The 19,372-nt window shown below is 43.1% G+C and overlaps 1 protein-coding gene across 1 annotated transcript in view; it reads right to left on the reverse strand.

The window, feature by feature from the left end:
* Nucleotides 1-19,372, reverse strand: part of LOC123365963 (pleckstrin homology domain interacting protein) — a 357,662-nt gene that overhangs the window by 120,546 nt on the left and 217,744 nt on the right. Inside the window, exons 18-20 of the mRNA XM_045009003.1 lie at nucleotides 13,413-13,550; nucleotides 11,648-11,831; nucleotides 369-492 (exon numbers count right to left, since the gene is read on the reverse strand). Coding sequence (XP_044864938.1) covers nucleotides 369-492; nucleotides 11,648-11,831; nucleotides 13,413-13,550 — 446 coding nt within the window. The remainder of the gene's footprint in view (nucleotides 1-368; nucleotides 493-11,647; nucleotides 11,832-13,412; nucleotides 13,551-19,372) is intronic.

Raw genomic sequence — 19,372 nt, forward strand, 5'->3', positions numbered from 1 at the left:
CATTGCTTGTTAAGAACATTATACCAAAGTGACAGCTCTGCTATAGTTAAGACTAGATTTCTGTTTTAAGCACCTTAACTCTATTTCCTGGTTTTCACATCTCTGAGTTTTGCTGACATAGACATTCTGAAAGAGCAATAAGCTGTCACTGGACAATACTAACTCTGTGTTAAAGTTATTTGCCATTTAATAATATAACATGAATAGAGAGGTGCTCTCTCAATAGCTATAAATAAATAACAACATAATATGCCTCGTTTCCTGTTTTAATTTAAACTGAAGTGAGAAGTTTAGAGACATCTGTGGGCTCAATGTACCAAAGTAAGTTTTATGGCAATTTCTGTAATAAAATATGGATGACTATTTACCTTAGAGAAAGAAGGTATTTTGTTCTCTCTTGGAGCATGAGTTGTAATGTGCTTCTTTTTCTCTTCTGATCTATAAATCTTTATTTCTTCTTCTCCCTTTGCTGTTCTCCATTCCTCCTGTCTACTGGAAGAGAGAAATTAAGAAATGTTAATTTCAGAGTTTCCAGGCTTAGGCCAAAGTCCTATAGTCAGAGATCCTTTTCTTGATGATTTTTATGTGTGAAGTGGTATATGATGTTTATCACGTTCTTGTGTTAAACAATGGTTACTTACCCTATAGTAACTGCGGTTCTTCAAGATGATGATGTCAGCGTGGATCCCATTATAGATGCATGTGTCGATCACTCGCACAAGCCTGGAATATTATTGATAGTAGTGTCTGGCAGGGCCACACATACACCTTGTGCTTCCTTGAGGTCCCATGCAAGGGCACAGAGGGTGGAGCGGCCCTAACCCTTTCTCAGCTTCCTCAAAATTCAAAGCCAGTGATAGCTTAGGACCCCAAAGTGTGGGTGGAGGGTGGGTCATAGGGTCCACACTGACTATATCATCTATAAGAATCACAGTTACTGTAGGGTAAATACATGCTCTCTTCTTTGAGTATTTGTTAGTGTGGCTCCCACTGTAGGTGACTGACAGGCAGTATCCTCTTCAGTATGATGGGCATGAGGAATATCAACTGCATCGGTCAAACAGAGACTGGAGTACAGGTCTCCCAAAGTTTGCATTTGATCTAGAAGTAAGTCAAGTGTATGTTTGACAAATGTGAGTGGGCTGGCTCCACAAAGCAGCCTTGCAGATTTCAGATATTGGTATGTTCCAGAAACATGCTGAGGATGCTGCTTGAACTCTGGCAGAATGAGCCCTAACTGTCAGTCGGAGAGGAACATCAAGCAATTGGTAGCACAGTGAGAGACAGTTATCCATTTTCAAAGTCTTGGGGATGAGATGGCTTGACCTTTCGAGCAGCCACCTATAGCTACAAATAGACATGAAGATTGTCTGAAAGATTTCGTCCTGTCAACATAGTATCAAAGGCTCTAGATACATCCAAGGTGTGGAGTTTCTTCTCCCCTTGCATATAACATGGCTTTGCGAAGAACGCAGAGTAAATGATTGATTCAAATGGAATTCCGAAACCACCTTGGGAAAGAATTTTGCATCAGCTCTCCCTACCATTTTATCTCTATCAAATGAAATACATTAAGGTTCTGCCATGAGTACCTGAAGCTTGCTGACTTTTCTGTCTGAACTGGTGGTGACCAAGCATAATATTTTCAGAATAAGATAGTGGATGGAGCACTCCAAGAAGTGCTCAGAGGGGTGCTCCTTAAGTCTGTGAAAGATGACACTGAGATCCCATGCTGGAGCAGGGACTCTGACCAACGTATAAGCATGTTTAAGAAATCTAGATACCACTGGTTAAGAGAAGACCCAAACCAACTGAATCAGCGCATGATACACCGATATTGCTGCCAGATGAACCGTAAATCAAACTGAATGAGAGCCCAGAGTGCAGAATTGCAGTAAGTAGCGTTGTGATAGCTGGGCCTACAACTTTACTCTAATTATGAGCTCAACTGTAAAAAGTATGTAGAAGTTCACGAAATGTCACAATAACCTATAACAAATAAATGTTGATGGGAAAAAGTACAAAAGGGAGACAGACTGAATTAGTCTAAACAAAAACGCCTACCACTATAACTCAAGGACTATGTTAAGGTAAGGTAATAATTGGAGATATACCAATCTCCTAGAACTGGAAGGGACCTTGAAAGGTCATCGAGTCCAGCCCCCTGCCTTCACTAGCAGGACCAATTTTTGCCCCAGATCCCTAGGTGGCCCCCTCAAGGATTGAACTCACAACCCTGGGTTTAGCAGGCCAATGTTCAAACCACTGAGCTATCCCTCCCCCTGCTTGGTAAAAACAGAGATGTGGAACCAAAAATGAATGAACCAGATGAACATAACTGGTGGACAGATAACAAACCCATCATTCTCTTTTTAGGTCCTTAACAAAGAAGATTTTTGGAGGAAAAGATGGAAGCTACTAGAACGAGATTCACCATTATGGCTGCCACCCCTAGCTACCATTTACTGAGATCTGCCCTTTGTCACCCTGACCTGGAGAAATGACCTAACCAGACCGAGCTAAACAGAGGGGGACTCAAATAACATTGCTTCCCCTTCCAGTTCCAGCACTGGTCTAGAATCTTCCTCATCAGGTCTTGTGCAGGGTTTAAGGCATGTTGGGCTTCCCATATTGAGAAATTTTTTAATCTAGAGGAGTAAGTTTTCCTCTTGGATAGTTTCGTGCTCGGTGCCAGGATCATCTGAACGTGTGAGGAGAACTGCCTTTCCATGGCGTTCAGCTACATAACATAAGAACAGTCGTACTGGGTCAGACCAAAGGTCCATCTAGCCCAGTATACTGTCTACTGACAGTGGCCAATGCCAGGTGCCCCAGAGGGAGTGAACCTAACAGGCAATGATCAAGTGATCTCTCTCCTGCCATCCATCTCCACCTCTGACAAACAGAGGCTAGGGACACCATTCCTTACCCATCCTGGCTAATAGCCATTTATGGACTTAACCTCCATGAATTTATCCAGTTCTCTTTTAAATGCTGTTATAGCCCTAGCCTTCATAACCTCCTCAGGTAAGGAGTTCCACAAGTTGACTGTGCGCTGCGTGAAGAAAAACTTCCTTTTATTTGTTTTAAACCTGCTGCCTATTAATTTCATTTGGTGACCCCTAGTTCTTGTATTATGGGAATAAGTAAATAACTTTTCCTTATCCACTTTCTCAACATCACTCATGATTTTATATACCTCTATCATATCCCCCCTTAGTCTCCTCTTTTCCAAGCTGAAGAGTCCTAGCCTCTTTAATCTTTCCTCATATGGGACCCTATCCAAACCCCTAATCATTTTAGTTGCCCTTTTCTGAACCTTTTCTAGTGCCAGTATATCTTTTTTAAGATGAGGAGACCACATCTGTACGCAGTATTCGAGATGTGGGCGTACCATGGATTTATATAAGGGCAATAAGATATTCTCAGTCTTATTCTCTATCCCCTTTTTAATGATTCCTAACATCCTGTTTGCTTTTTTGACCGCCTCTGCACACTGCGTAGACATCTTCAGAGAACTATCCACGATCACGCCAAGATCTTTTTCCTGACTCGTTGTAGCTAAATTAGCCCCCATCATATTGTATGTATAGTTGGGGTTATTTTTTCCAATGTGCATTACTTTACATTTATCCACATTAAATTTCATTTGCCATTTTGTTGCCAAATCACTTAGTTTTGTGAGATCTTTTTGAAGTTCTTCACAATCTGCTTTGATCTTAACTATCTTGAGCAGTTTAGTATCATCAGCAAACTTTGCCACCTCACTGTTTACCCCTTTCTCCAGATCATTTATGAATAAGTTGAATAGGATTGCTCCGAGGACTGATCCTTGGGGAACACCACTAGTTACCCCTCTCCATTCTGAGAATTTACCATTAATTCCTACCCTTTGTTCCCTGTCTTTTAACCAGTTCTCAATCCATGGAAGGACCTTCCCTTTTATCCCATGACAGCTTAATTTACGTAACAGCCTTTGGTGAGGGACCTTCTCAAAGGCTTTCTGGAAATCTAAGTACACTACGTCCACTGGATCCCCCTTGTCCACATGTTTGTTGACCCCTTCAAAGAACTCTAATAGATTAGTAAGACATGATTTCCCTTTACAGAAACCATGTTGACTACTGCTCAACAGTTTATGTTTTTCTATGTGTCTGACAATTTTATTCTTAACTATTGTTTCGACTAATTTGCCCAGTACCGACGTTAGAGTTACTGGTCTGTAATTACCGGGATCACTTCTAGAGCCCTTTTTAAGTATTAGTGTTACATTAGCTAACTTCCAGTCATTGGGTACAGAAGCCGATTTAAAGGACAGGTTACAAACCTTAGTTAATAGTTCCGCAACTTCACATTTGATTTCTTTCAGAACTCTTGGGTGAATGCCATCTGATCCCGATGACTTGTTTATGTTGAGTTTATCAATTAATTCCAAACCTCCTCTAGTGACACTTCAATCTGTGACAGTTCCTCAGATTTGTCACCTACAAAAGCCAGCTCAGGTTTGGGAATCTCCCTAACATCCTCAGCCGTGAAGACTGAAGCAAAGAATCCATTTCGTTTCTCCGCAATGACTTTATCGTCTTTAAGTGCTCCTTTTCTATCTCGATCATCAAGGGACCACACTGGTTGTTTAGCAGGCTTCCTGCTTCTGATGTACTTAAAAAACATTTTATCATCACCTTTGGAGTTTTTGGCTAGCCGTTCTTCAAACTTCTCTTTAGAATCATAGAATCTCAGGGTTGGAAGGGACCTCAGGAGGTCATCTAGTCCAACCCCCTGCTCAAAGCAGGACCAAACCCAACTAAATCATCCCAGCTAGGGCTTTGTCAAGCCTGACCTTAAAAATCTCTAAGGAAGGAGATTCCACCACCTCCCTAGGTAACCCATTCCAGTTCTTCACCACCCTACTAGTGAAAAAGTTTTTCCTAATATCCAACCTAAACCTCCCCCTCTGCAACTTGAGACCATTACTCCTTGTTCTGTCATCTTCTACCACTGAGAACAGTCTAGATCCATCCTCTTTGGAACCCCCTTTCAGGTAGTTGAAAGCAGCTATCAAATCCCCCCTCCTTCTCTTCTGCAGACTAAACAATCTCAGTTCCCTCAGCCTCTCCTCATAAGTCATGTGCTCCAGCCCCCTAATCATTTTTGTTGCCCTCCGCTGGACTCTCTCCAATTTATCCACATCCTTCTTGTAGTGTGGGGCCCAAAACTGGACACAGTACTCCAAATGAGGCCTCACCAGTGCTGAGTAGAGGGGAATGATCACATCCCTCGATCTGCTGGAAATGCCCCTACTTATACAACCCAAAATGCCATTAGCCTTCTTGGCAACAAGGGCACACTGTTGACTCATATTCAGCTTTTCGTCCACTGTAACCCCTAGGTCCTTTTCTCCAGAACTGCTGTCCAGTCATTCGGTCCCTAGTCTGTAGCAGTGCATGGGATTATTCCGTCCTAAGTGCAGGACTCTGCACTTGTCCTTGTTGAACCTCATCATATTTCTTTTGGCCCAATCCTCTAATTTGTCTAGGTCCCTCTGTATCCTATCCCTACCCTCCAGCGTATCAACCACTCCTCCCAGTTTAGTGTCATCTGCAAACTTGCTAAGGGTGCAGTCCACACCATCCTCCAGATCGTTAATGAAGATATTGAATAAAACCGGCCCCAGCACCGACCCTTGGGGCACTCCACTTGATACCGGCTGCCAACTAGACATGGAACCATTGATCCCTACCCGTTGAGCCCGACCATCTAGCCAGTTTTCTATCCACCTCACCGTTCATTCATCCAGCCCAGACTTCTTTAACTTGCTGGCAAGAATACTGTGGGAGACTGTATCAAAAGCTTTGCTAAAGTCCTTGCCCTTGGTGAATCCATGCTGACTGTTCCTGATCACTTTCTCCTCCTTTAAGTGGTTCAGAATTGATTCCTTGAGGACCTGTTCCATGATTTTTCCAGGGACTGAGGTGAGACTGACTGGCCTGTAGTTCCCTGGATCTTCCTTCTTCCCTTTTTTAAAGATGGGCATTACATTAGCCTTTTTCCAGTCATCCGGGACCTCCCCCGATCGCCATGATTTTTCAAAGATAATGGCCAATGGCTCTGCAATCTCATCGGCCAACTCCTTTAGCACCCTCGGATGCAGCGCATCCGGCCCCGTGGACTTGTGCTCGTCCAGCTTTTCTAAATAGTCCCGAACTACTTCTTTCTCCACAGAGAGCTGGTCACCTCCTCCCCATACCATGCTGCAGAGTGCAGCTGTCTGGGAGCTGACCTTGTCTGTGAAGACAGAGGCAAAAAAAGCATTGAGTACACCAGCTTTCTCCACATCCTCTGTCACTAGGTTCCCTCCCTCATTCAGCAAGGGGCCCACACTTTCCTTGACTGTCTTCTTGTTGCTAACATACCTGAAGAAACCCTTCTTGTTACTCCTAACATCTCCGGCTAGCTGCAACTCCAAATGTGATTTGGCCTTCCTAATTTCACTCCTGCATGCCTGAGCAATACTTTTATACTCCTCCCTGGTTATTTGTCCAATCTTCCACTTCTTATAAGCTGTTTTTTTGTGTTTAAGATGAGCAAGGATTTCACTGTTGAGCCAAGCTGGTCGCCTGCCATATTTACTTTTCTTCCTACACATCGGGATGGTTTGTTCCTGCAACCTCAATAAGGTTTCTTTAAAATACAGCCAGCTTTCCTCGACTCCTTTCCCCATCATGTTATTCTCCCAGGGGACCTTGCCCATCAGTTCCCTGAGGGAGTCGAAGTCTGCTTTTCTGAAGTCCAGGGTCTCTGTTCTACTGCTCTCCTTTCTTCCTTGTGTCAGGATCCTGAACTCGACCATCTCAAGTTCCCATCCACTATTGCTTCCTCTACTATTTAGCTTTTCTTATTACACTCTTGCACTTAATTTGGCAGTATTTATGCTCCTTTCTATTTGCCTCACTAGGATTTGACTTCCACTTTTTAAAGGAAGTCTTTATCTCTCACTGCTTCTTTTACATGGTTGTTAAGCCATGTGGCTCTTTTTTAGTTCTTTTACTGTGTTTCTTAATTTGGGGTATACACTGAAGTTGGGCCTCTATTATGGTGTCTTTAAAAAGCGCCCATGCAGCTTGCAGGGATTTCACTTTAGTCACTGTACCTTTTAACTTTTGTTTAACTAACACCCTCATTTTTGCATAGTTCCCCCTTTTGAAATTAAATGCCACAGTGTTGTGGCTGTTGAGATGTTCTTCCCACCACAGGGATGTTGAGTGCTATTGTATTATGGTCACTATTTCCAAGTGGTCCTGTTATAGTTATCTCTTGGATCAGCTCCTGTGCTCCACTCAGGATTAAATCTAGAGTTGCCTCTCCCCTTGTGGGTTCCTGTACCAGCTGCTCCATGAAGCAGTCATTTAAAGTATCGAGAAATTTTATCTCTGCATTTTGTCCTGAAGTGAAATGTTTCCAGTCCATGTGGGGATAATTGAAATCCCCCACTATTATTGAGTTCTTAATTTTGATAGCCTCTCTAATTTCCCTTAGCATTTCACCATCACTGTACCTTTACGCAGGCTGTCAGTTGCAGTGACTTCAGGTCTGGATGGAATACCTGACTCTGATATTGAGAAAACAGGTCTGGGAACCTGATCTATAGTTGCATGGACATCTGCAGGAAGTCCATCATCCACAATTGTCTTGGCCAGCACAGAGTTATGAGGGTGAGGCTCACTTGATCATATCTGGCTTTGGCAATCGCTCTGGGGATTAGTAGAAAGGCATAAAGAAGTCCAGGATCTTTCCCAGACACTGTGGAAGGTGCCTGACAAAGATCCTGTGTCCATGCCTCCACTAGAACAGAAGTCTGTCCTTTGTGGCAAACAGGTCTATCATCAGATTCCAGATTTCAGCAGTGAGTACTTGTGGTTGGTGACTGCCTGCCTGAGAAATCTGTCAGGTTGTTGTTGTTTCTTGGAAGGTGCCGGGCTGTCCAAGTTATGCTACACAGGGAGCACCATTTCCATAGCACGATCACTTTCTTGCTAAGGGGGAGAAGAGCAGGCTACCCCTTGTTTCTTTATGTAGTACACTTCAGACTTATTGTCTCTCAGTATCTGTACTACTGAATGTCACAGGACTGGGAGCAACGCCACAGATGTCAGCAGTCTGATGACTAAGTCCTAAGATGTTTCTGTGTAATTTCAACAGATGGTCCAGGAGGGGTACTCGACCCAAGGCAGATGTGTTTGTTATTAATGCTCTAGATCAGCGGTGGGCAACCTGAGGCCCATTGAGGTAAGCTGATTGCGGATCATGAGACATTTTGCGAACGTTGACTGTCCGCAGGCATGGCCCTCCACAGCAACCAGTGGCCGCAGTTCGCCGTTACCAGCCAATGGAAGCTGCAGGAAGCGATGGGTCGCAGGGACCTACATCGGCATACAGCCACTGCAGTAATTACATCGTTTGTGTGTGTCTATACTTTGCTCCTTGTGTCAGCGGTGTGCATCCTCATCATGAGCTCTTTTATCAATTGTACTATCAGTGTGGGGCATTGCTGGATGGCTCCTGAAAGCCAGTAACAGTCAATGTAAGCAATGCAATGTCTTCACCAACACTGCACTGACCTAACAATATCAACCTTGACTCTACGCTGCTCATGCAGGTAGAGTTATTAAGTTGGCGTAGCAGGGCAGTTACATCGGCAGGTACAAAATTTAAGTGTAGATAATTGCATAGTTAGGATGACGTAAGCTTCCTTGCATCAACCTAGCTCTATAGTGTAGACCAGACCTAAGTCCATTTTGCCTGGATGGCAAGATAGACTGGAATGACCAAGGGGATTGTCTGTACTCCGTGGTAAGAATGTTAGAAGCTTCAGGAGTTCACATTGGTTACTGGGTTGGTCTTCTCGCAGTGTATGCACAGTGGGCCCAGCCCTTTGATAGCATCATCATCAGCCAGGTGAAGAGCCGGTAGCTCACCGTCCAAGTAAATCAGTGACAAATTCAGCGACAAATCTCGGTCACGTGCTATATGATTAGTAAGTTGGTGAAATCTAATTGTAGAACATGCAATCAGTTTGGGGTCTCCGCCCTGAAGTCTGGCACTCTCGACTATGAGCTGCTCAAGACAGCATGACACCTTCTTTCTTAGGTGCACCATCTTGACAACTAGGTATTTCATAGAGACTCTCAATGACATGGAGCATCTTAAGAGCAGTACCTTGTACTGATAGTGTTGGCCCCACTGTGAATCACAGACATTTCCTGTGCACTTGGTGGATGGCAGTGTGGAAGTACCTGTTCTGTAAGTTAAGAGCTACAAAACAGTCCAGAGCTTGGAGGGATGGAATAACAGAGGCAAACCTAACAATCTTGAATCAGAAGCCGCTTAAGTATTTGTTTAGTCTCCTCAGGTCTTGATAAGATGAAGACCCCCCTTTCTTCTTCTTCAGAAACCTCTTCCCCTGTACTCCTGTGGAATCGCTTGTACAGCTCCTAGATGAAATAACAAGGCTGCTTCTGATTGCAAAAGGCTTTTGTGAGAAGAATCCTTAAAGAGGGAAGGGAAGTGAACTTAATCATGCAGCCATGGGCAACTATATCCAAAATTCATTTGTTGGGGATGTGACCCTCCCCCAAGGAAGAACAGGCATCTTCTGTGTCCATCTATAAGAGGCATTAAGCCATCACTGGAAGGAGAGGGTTTAACCCCAGTGATGATAATTTGTGCAAAGCACCTCACCTCACTGTACAGGGAGGTCTCCTCCTGCCTATCCTAACTGCTCTCGCTCTCTCTCTCTCTCTTTTTTTTTTTAAAGGAACTTATAAAAAAAAGTAGAAGTGAGGGATTCATTGTAACAGAGATCTGAAAAATGAGAAGCTGGTCAAACAGTACAGGTTCCATCTCACTGCCACAGACAGTCAGTGGGAACTGGGGGAAGGTTGAGACCACTCTACCCTTTATGCCCTCACTTGGAAGAATGAGGCAGCACAGGGTGCATGCATGAGCTCACCAGACACTGCTATTCAAAAGATTCAAAGCTTGCACACATGAGAGGTACACATACCCACAGAAAGATCCACACTGACATATACTGAAAGAAGATTAATTTCTCTCTCATTCTAGTGAGAATCTGAATTCATGAGTGCACTTCCTGGATACGGTTAGGATTCAAACAGCAGCTACCTTGCATATGTGGCTACTCTAAAGTATACTCAGTTCATAAAAAGAGCTTTTATCGGATTCCAAGCACTAAGCCAGTTTCTAGCCCCAAGATTTTAATTTTGATTTAAGAGCCACAGATTCTTCAGAAGACTCCACATGGCATCTAAGGCAACTGAGTAAAACATATTTGAAAGTAGGTATTTTCAAGAAGCAGTCAGCTGTAGGTTGGTAAATACACTCAAAAGCTTGTGTTTGCGGTCAGGAACAGAGCAGATTTATTCTCAACATCTGTTTCTTATGGGAGTTTTACCACTCACAGAAATAAAATTATTACAGACTTTAACATCTTGACTTCTTTTTTGGAAGAGGTGGGTGTGAGAGTCTGTAACACTATGTTCACCCCTTTTTCAAACTAGGATACATTTTGTACAAACTATGCCTTGTAAGGTATCATTTCAAAACTCTAATTTACTGATCATTACTGTCCTGGTAAAATATGTGTGGCAACACTGTATGCAAAGTTATAAGATTCCACTGTATGATGTTACTAAGGCCTGGTCTACACTGGGGGGGGGCGGTGTCGAACTAGGGTATGAACTACCTTAGTTCGAACTACTCACCCATCCAGATGCCGCGGGATCGAAGTCCGCAGCTCCCCCGTCAACTGCGCCACCGCCGTTTGCGGTGGTGGAGTTCCAGAGTCGACGGGAGCGCGTTCGGAGTTCGATATATCGCGTCTAGATGAGACGCGATATATCGAACTCCGAGAAGTCGAATGCTACCCGCCCGGCGGGTAGTATAGACGTAGCCTAAGACATATACAAATATTGGGAAGCAGCCACAAACCAGTTCTTCAGAGACAAAAGGCAAACTGAGGCCTCAGGCAGGTGTTAACGAAATCAAATGGACTATCGCTTAATTAAGGGGCCATTCTTTGGAAGGAAAAAGTGTTAGAGTGAGAAATTTACATTTTGCCAAAGAAATTGCTGGATGTTCCCATCCGCACAGACTTTGTCTCTTGAACCCCAGCTGGAGATGATTCTCAAAGAACAGGAAAAAGGTAGTAAGAATGGGGAAAAATGATGAACTGGGTCAGTGTCCCATCCCTGCCAAAAAAGGGATAAAGATTTAAAAAATAAAGTGCTATAGCCAAATGATTGCTCCCAGCAGCCAGACAATACTGTTATAGTGTTTATGGAGTAGGGTACTGATCCTAGGCATTTATGTCCCCTCAGCACAGTATGACAACCTAATCCCCCATTTGCCAAACTATGGTTTTCCAAATCAGCGCCTACCTAAATGCCATTTCTTCCAAAAGATGCAAAAAGAGCAAGTTGATTTTTTTTAAAAGTACACTTTATAGATACTATAAATCCATCAAGATATACACATACCAAAACTGAGTTACCTTACGTCAACAAGACTAAAATTCAAATGTAACAATTTAAGAGAATTAATCAACCAGCTTTCAGAGGAGATTTCTTACCTGGCTACCCCTGGTGACAGCTCAGGTACCACAACCCTTCGACTCCAAGCCACGAGGTCCCGCTCAGTGGCTATTTCACTTCGTGGTGCGTTGCTATGCATCTGTCGCACGCCCTCAATTTGCCCACTGCGCCTTAATCCTATATTTGGTGGTGAATGTACTTCTGAGGTAGAGCTTACAGAGCCTGACAAATTAAAATAGTAATTGCAGTCATCTAAATTCTAAGAGAAGGCTTGCAAAAACAAAGAGCAAGAGTAGCAATTTTAGTACATACTTTACTTGATCTAATGCTTAAAGCATTAACTGAAAATGTCCAAGTGGAACTGTATGTCCATATTATCCAGAGGCACATTTCTCCTGCACAAGAATGCAGTTCACAGGCAACAAGCAGTAAAAGTGTAAAGATCTGAATAACGTAAGGCAAGCTGACAAAGCATTACTGTAGGTTCTCTCAATCCATATAGTATATGTTAACTGTTGGCCTTTAAAACCACCTTCTGAAAACATTTTCACATTAAGGGTTATATTTTATCTTAAGCTAACAGAAATTAAGTAGGCTCTTGTCACTGATCTCAGGTTCTAGGTTCATCACAGCTGGAGATTACCGTCCTCACAGACTTTGTCTCTTGAACCCCAGCTGGAGATAATTCTCAAAGAAGAGGAAAAAGTGTAAGAATGGGGAACAGATGCCACAAAGTATTCCTCTCTTTCTCTATCCATAGCAGCCACAACAACTGAGGAACCTGGATCTCCTACTGAATCCAATCACTCCTTAAGAAATGTGAAAAAGCTACTATCCTAAAAAAATCAGATCCATTGTGACATTCATAGAATTTGTGGAGTGATGGAGTCCTGGAGATTAGGTTTCCAGTTCAAAAAAGTGGTTTTGATAGTATATTGGGGAAAACAAATCAAATATGCAAATAAATACATAAACAAAACAAACAAACATACTCCAAACACTCAAATAGGAGCTGACTGCTTAGGCATCCCCTCAAGGTCCTTTCATGTAGAAATTTTCACACAGTAAGATTTTAATATCTCTACCTCTAGTCTGACAGTTCTGGGTATTGCTCCTTCTTGAGATTTACCTTCATTATTTTAATCTGGTTTTTATTCCCCTGCAGATTACCAGGAGATGTGCTGCAAGCTAACTGCATTGGTCCTTACTAAACCTGCTCCAGAGCCATCCTTTTTCAGGTATTACCTCCCACATCCTTTGTGACACCTATGGTATTTTATCAGTGAGATAGCTGTTTCCAGATTACACAATAGTATTAAGTCAATACTCTCTTCTAAAGATCACGTGGTTGCAGCACAATTTTTTGAGCTTTGCTGTACAGCTACTGTACAGTTACAGTATATTCCTTTCAGTTAAATAATTCATTAAATTTTAGAAAAAGGCCGGAAAGCAGCAGTAATATTTATCCCCAAGTTTGTCTTTTCCACTACTCTCATACCTCCTCAATCTCATTATATCCATTTATTTTCCATTTCACATATTCTTTCTACATTTCAATTAAAAATCCACATCTGGCCTGTGACAATGGACTGTTTAACTGGAGCTTGGACTCTAGGAACCTGCAAGATGGAAACATCCCAGAGTTTGGGCTGCAGCCTGAGCCCAAGGGTCTACACTGCAATTAAACAGTTCCTTAGCTTGAGCCCAAGTCAGCTGGCATGGGCCAGCTGTGGGTGTTAACTGCAGTGTAGACATACCCTCATTATAAATTGTTTGAAAAGAAACAAAAAAAGTTTGTCTTACTTCTTCCTATCCGGCTAGTATTGCTGGTGCCTGCCTCCCCAGAACGTCTCTGATCTTGTTCTTGCTGAAGTCTCTGTATCATACTGTCCAACGGACTAACTTCCTGATTTGCTTGTTGACTCAGTACTTGGTTCAGTCCTGTGGGGAAAAAATGCAAGAAACAAAACTACATTTTTGACACAATAAGCCAAGTATTCCAAACGATCTAAGTTCTACCTGTAAAATTTGCAAAGTGCAATGTAAGTTATTGCATGTCTTGTAAGTGTTAGCATAGACATTCTAGTTTTAAAAATCTAACCCACTTTTTGTTAGATTTCTTGCTACTAATTAGATTGTCAATACCATGGGGCCGGAACCATATACTCAAACTTGTATGAGTGCCACTGCAAGTAATGCAAAATAACCTTGGGTAGTTCTTGGAGAAGTAAATATCCTGTTACGGAACTATTGTCACCAAAGCATAACATTTTGCAGTCTAACGGCATTCAATTTCAGTAGTTTCCATTAGTTTATACCTGTATTGGAGTTTAATTATGTATCTGATTAAGGCCACAGCTTAATCAATAGTAAACATTTCTTGGACAAACACAAAAAGAATGATTACTTACTCTACAGAAACTATGGTTCTTCAATATGTCATATCCACACAGATTCCACTTGTGGCGCACATACACCCTTGATCAGATTCTTTTTGATTTGTAGCATCCATTAGGGCCACACGTGCACCCTGGGAGCCCTGGAGCACACCAAGCCTCCCCAGCTGAAAGCATAAAGGGTGGAGTGGGCTTATCCACCAATACAGAAAGCCACAGGAACAGGACTGTGAATTAGTGGGGGGATGGAGGACAGGTTGTGGAATCTATGTGGACAACATATTTTAAAGAACCAGATACTAGAGGGAAAGTAATCATTCTTTCTTCAAGTGCTTGTCCACACAGATTTCACTCTTGGGGACTAACAAACAATTGTTTAATTGCTTGGAGATGGATAAAAGGAGTCCTACTTGAATTAGGATAGCAGAATAGCCCTACTGAAAATTAGCACCTGATCTGGAAGCCTACACTAGAGAATAGTAAGTGGTAAGTGTGTGAACTGAGATCCATGTAGCTGTATTACATATCTCAGATGGAATATTAGCCAAACAAGCAATAAAATCTGCTTGAGCCATAGTGGAATAAAGTTCTAATATGATCTTTTGAGCTAGATGATAAGTCATTATGCAATTGGACATCCACGTGGATATAGGCTGCCCTCTGAGTCTGTCTGCAAATGCTACAAATAGCCTAGATGAGCTCTTTAAAGATCTTGTCCTATCTAAAAAAGATAAAGCTCTCACTACGGCTATTGCGTAAAGCTTCATTTCCTCTGGATTAATATGAAGCTTAGGAAAGAAAACCAGAAGATAAGTGAACTAATTTATATGGGATTCTGAAATAATCTTAGGCAGGAACTTCAAGTGAAGTCTAAGGGTAATCCTGTCATTGTGAAATACTGCATATAGGGGACCAGTCATGAGTGTCCAAATTTCCTCTGCCCTCCTAGATTACTTAAGGATCACTGAAAGCTGTTTTCACTGAAAGGTGAGAAAAGTAGGACATGGTAAGGGTGAAAGGGGATCCCCAATAAATCCAGCTAGTACCACATTAAGGTTCCAGGGAGAAGGTGGTATTGTAACAAGGGGGAAAACATAAATAAGTATTTTCAATAATTTTGCCACTCTGTGTGAAAAAAACACGTCACCTGGGATAGGACAATAATTTGCACATACTGCTGCTAAATGGACTCTGACTGAACTGATGGAAAGTTCAGGCTTGTCTCCAGGCTAACAAATACTCCACTATTGCTGGAATTGGAGAGATCAGTGGTGAACCAGTGCAGACATGCTCAGAGAAAACCTCTTCCATTTGGCCTTGTATGTCAGTCTGGTCAAAGGCTCCTTGCTTTGAATCAAAGTGTTCTGAATCTCAGCTGAACAGCTTATCTCTTTGTATTACATCCAGCCTGTCAGGTGTAGTGATGCTGGGTCCAAGTTCAAGATATGAGTGATTATGCCAGGCTGAGCTGGTAAGGCGGCCGTGCTGATGTATTCAGATTTGGAGAATCTCAGAACTCCTGGCCTATGCTGAGCCTATCATGAGGATGTAACCAGCATATAGTCTCAGTTTCTTCGGAACCCTTGATATCAAGGGTACTGGGGAAAGGCGTACATTAATCCCAGTGTAGCATTCCCTCTGGTGCAAAGCATCCAACACTTGTTGTGGCAGGTTGCAAACAAGCGCACTTTTAAGAGTCACCATCTGGAAATGCTCAGCAGGATTGAGTATTTGAGAGGCCACTCACAGTTTTCAGAAAAAGTACAGGTGAGCTGGTCTACTAGGGTGTTCTGAAGCCTAGGCAGGTGGAGAGATATCAGATGCACCATTCCCACAGATGTACAGCTTCTTGGCAGAGTGGAGAGAATCTCTCGCATACTTGTCTGTTTATACAGTGCATAACTGGTGTTGTCTGCCAGTACTTGGATTGCTGAGCACTGCAGAAGAGGTAAGAAACCCTTACATGCTAGGTGTCTGACATGGAGACCTAAAATTTTTATATGTAGACAGGCCTGCTGAGGAACTGAATTTTCAGCTGCTCAAGATGCACCAGCACAAACCCTGACTAAAGGCATCTTTTACCAGAACCTTTATAAGTAAAGGCATGGAGTAAGGACACCTGAAATGGTTCTATCCATCTGTTTAACAAGGAGAGGATTTCTTGTGGGACTGTGATCACCATATCCATGCGGTGCCTGTTCAGTAAATACACTGATTTCATCCACCCTTGCCACTTCTAAGGTGAAGTCTGGCATGCTGTGTAACGTAAGTGCATGCAGTCATATGTCCCATGAGCCTCAGGCACATCCCTCACCAGTGTTCTTGGGTGGGCTTGAAGTTGAACAAGGAAGCCCATTATTGTCCAAAATCTCTATTCAGGAAGATATGCCCTCACTGACCTGAAGTCTAACACTGCCTCCTCTATGAATTCTATGATCTGAGTTAGAGTCAATATGGATTCTGAGTCCTAGTGAAACAAATAATTTTAGAATTACATGAAGAGAACCAGTCACTTGCTGTGGAGATCTTCCTCAAACTAGCTAGTTATCTAGATAGGGATCTACCTGAATTCTGCCTCCTTAAGATTAGCTGCCACTACAGCCAGAACTTGGGTAAAGACCCAGGGAGTTGTGGAGTAGCCAAAGGGTAAGACTCTGTATTGGGAGTGTGATAGAAAGAGTTTTGTGGTGAAACAATCAAGATGTCAATGGCATCAAATTTATTGTGTATTTGGAGCCCCAGACTGGGAGGCAGTTGAGGGGGAGGCAGAATCACCGCTGGTGAAATCTCTGCCTCTCCCTTGGAGTCTCCAGTGATGGGGATAATATTGGGATGGAGACCACTGCCTGTACTGAGGCCATGGTCTCTGCTGCTCTCTCTTCAGAGAGAAGACAGAGTCCCAAAGAGTGCAAGGTTGCCTTGGAATCTTTCAGGGTATGGAATGCTTCATCTGTACCACTATTAAACAGATTATTGCACTCAAATGAGAGGTCCTCAATTGCTATCTACCCTCAAGTGGGAGGTTCTCAATTGTTACCTGGACCTCCCTTTGAATTCCAAATGCCTGACCCCATAAAAGATCTCCTCGTGGTAACTGCAGTGGCTATTGTTCTTCAAATCCGATCACAGACTAAAGTGAGGCTCTGGCAGTCAGCTAGCTGTTGGCCATGAGGGATTTCATCTCATCCTGATGTTTGTTAGATAGTTTGTCTACAACACTGAGAGCTTGTCCCAATTAAATAAAATGTATTTGAGAGCAGTACTGGCTAATGAACAGCCCTTTTGGCCAAAAAAGTCAAGGTTTTTAGGGTCCTTCCCATAAGGGGTGGACTTTGGAGTATCCTGATGTTTTTGTCCTCTCTGGGACAGCTTGCACCACCAGAAAGCCAGGTACAGGATGCTAGTAAAAGAACGCAAACCACTAGGCATGGACCTTCTACCTTCCATCAAATCTCTTGGAGCTGGATGGTACGGATGTAAGCATATGCCAAATGGACTTAGCAGGTTCAACTAAGCATCATTTGTAGGCATAATTGGTCTTCCTGATATTCAGAAATTAATGTTTTTGCTCCTGGATAACCTCTAGAGGAATGTCTACTGTTTCTATCATCCTCATCATCAGCTCTTGAAAGACCTTAAACTGATCCATCAAGGCGGTAGTTGGAGGGTTGACAGCCTCATCCAGGGAAGAAGAGGTGGTGGGTACTCCTGCTCAGCAGAGTGAAGGTCATCCCCCTCATTCTCCCTCTAACCTTTTAGTAGCTGTAGCTGGATCTGCTGAGAAGTTTGGGGAGAATGAATCTCCTTCCTGGCTGAGAGAGAGATCTGGCTGTTGATACGGAGAAGAATGCTGGTGTGGAAGCAGGGAAATAATTAATAAGGATTTGAAGGGGATTTTAATGTATGTCAGTCAGTTAGCAAGAGTCAGGCCATATTGTAACCCTAATGACGTGAGATTTGTAGAAGCAAGGATAGTGCGAGGCGAGAGGACAAGAACTGTGTACAAAGTTATTACGACCTTGCAACAGTCTAACCAAATATGCAGGCTTGCTTTTCTTAGGAGTGAGACAAATAAGATAGCAGAAAGGCTTATGTATAAACAAAATGTATTTGTTGCTTTTTACCGTCTGTATTATTGCTAGAAATTGTCTGTAACAAAGGTATAAAGGCTTGCTATAATTGTTTACCAGCTGAGAGACCTGTCCGGGACTGGGGTGACCCTGTGTCCTATGGCACTCTCTCCCTCCATTGTAATTACTGGAGAAATAATAAAGTATTTGATTTTGCTGCACCCAAACAAAAAGCGAGAACTGAGTTTTTCTCCGACACTGGTTTCCTGGAATAGGGATTCATATCCTAGGGGGACCAATATGGCTATGACTGGTATGGCTATCATGGGGGAGAGGACAAAGGGGGGATACCCATTGGGATGTTCCCAATGCAACCTTGATCATCTTCTAACTCTTGTAATAGACTAATCTCTAGAGTCTCACTATGCCACCCATGGGAGTGATGGGCCATCAGTAGGGAAGAATCTCTGCTATGTTCTGCTGATGAGAAAGAGCAGGAACAAACCTCCTCTAGGGGATGATCTTGTCTGGTGTATCTTATTTACGACGTTGGTGCCAATGAGACACCTCTGGAAAGACATGGCAACTGAGGAGATGAGAAGTTAGCAACAATGTCTCAATCTACATTCTAGTAAGGGTGACTCAGGGCCAATGGAAAAGTCACTCAGTACTGTGAACTTCTTCAGTGCTGAGCTGGAGAGCACTGAAGTATCCAGTGCTGTAGCCTCAGATGCTGGTGGCTGATACTTCTGCAGTGACTGAACCACTCTCTGCTGAGACTCAATGTACCAAGCTCAATGCCAAGGTTCTGTACTCAGGGAAACTCAATCGTTAGATTCTGGAGGAACTGGTGCCGCCTTAGTCTACAATATCATTGTACCAGAACCGATTCAGTTTTATGGCCCTTAAGAGAGGAAGCCCAAAAGAAATGTGGCCCTTGGGTCTCTTGCTTGGCATTGGTGAAGGTAACCTACACCTAGTTTCTTCAATGGAGAGAGGCAAATTCTTGACCCTGGAGTGGCAGACAAACAAGGCATGTGAGAAGCAACAGCATGGGAGCATGGAGTGCAATCATGGCTCAGCAGGGCACTAGCAATAACAAACTGACCTGCCTGCTGTCACTTCTCTGATCTCCCAGAGCCTGAGCAAGCTCGTTTAGGCCTCCCTCGCCCTCTGGGTAAGATTTGAGAAGGAATGGCCCATGGAACAACGTTCCAAAATGTGTGTGTCATTAATAGGCATAGTGATGTCACATAAGGAACAGGTCTTAAACCCTGGTGACTTCTTGTCTGCCATA

The sequence above is a fragment of the Mauremys mutica genome, chromosome 3, assembly GCF_020497125.1.
Source record: "Mauremys mutica isolate MM-2020 ecotype Southern chromosome 3, ASM2049712v1, whole genome shotgun sequence".
Classification (NCBI taxonomy): domain Eukaryota; kingdom Metazoa; phylum Chordata; order Testudines; family Geoemydidae; genus Mauremys; species Mauremys mutica.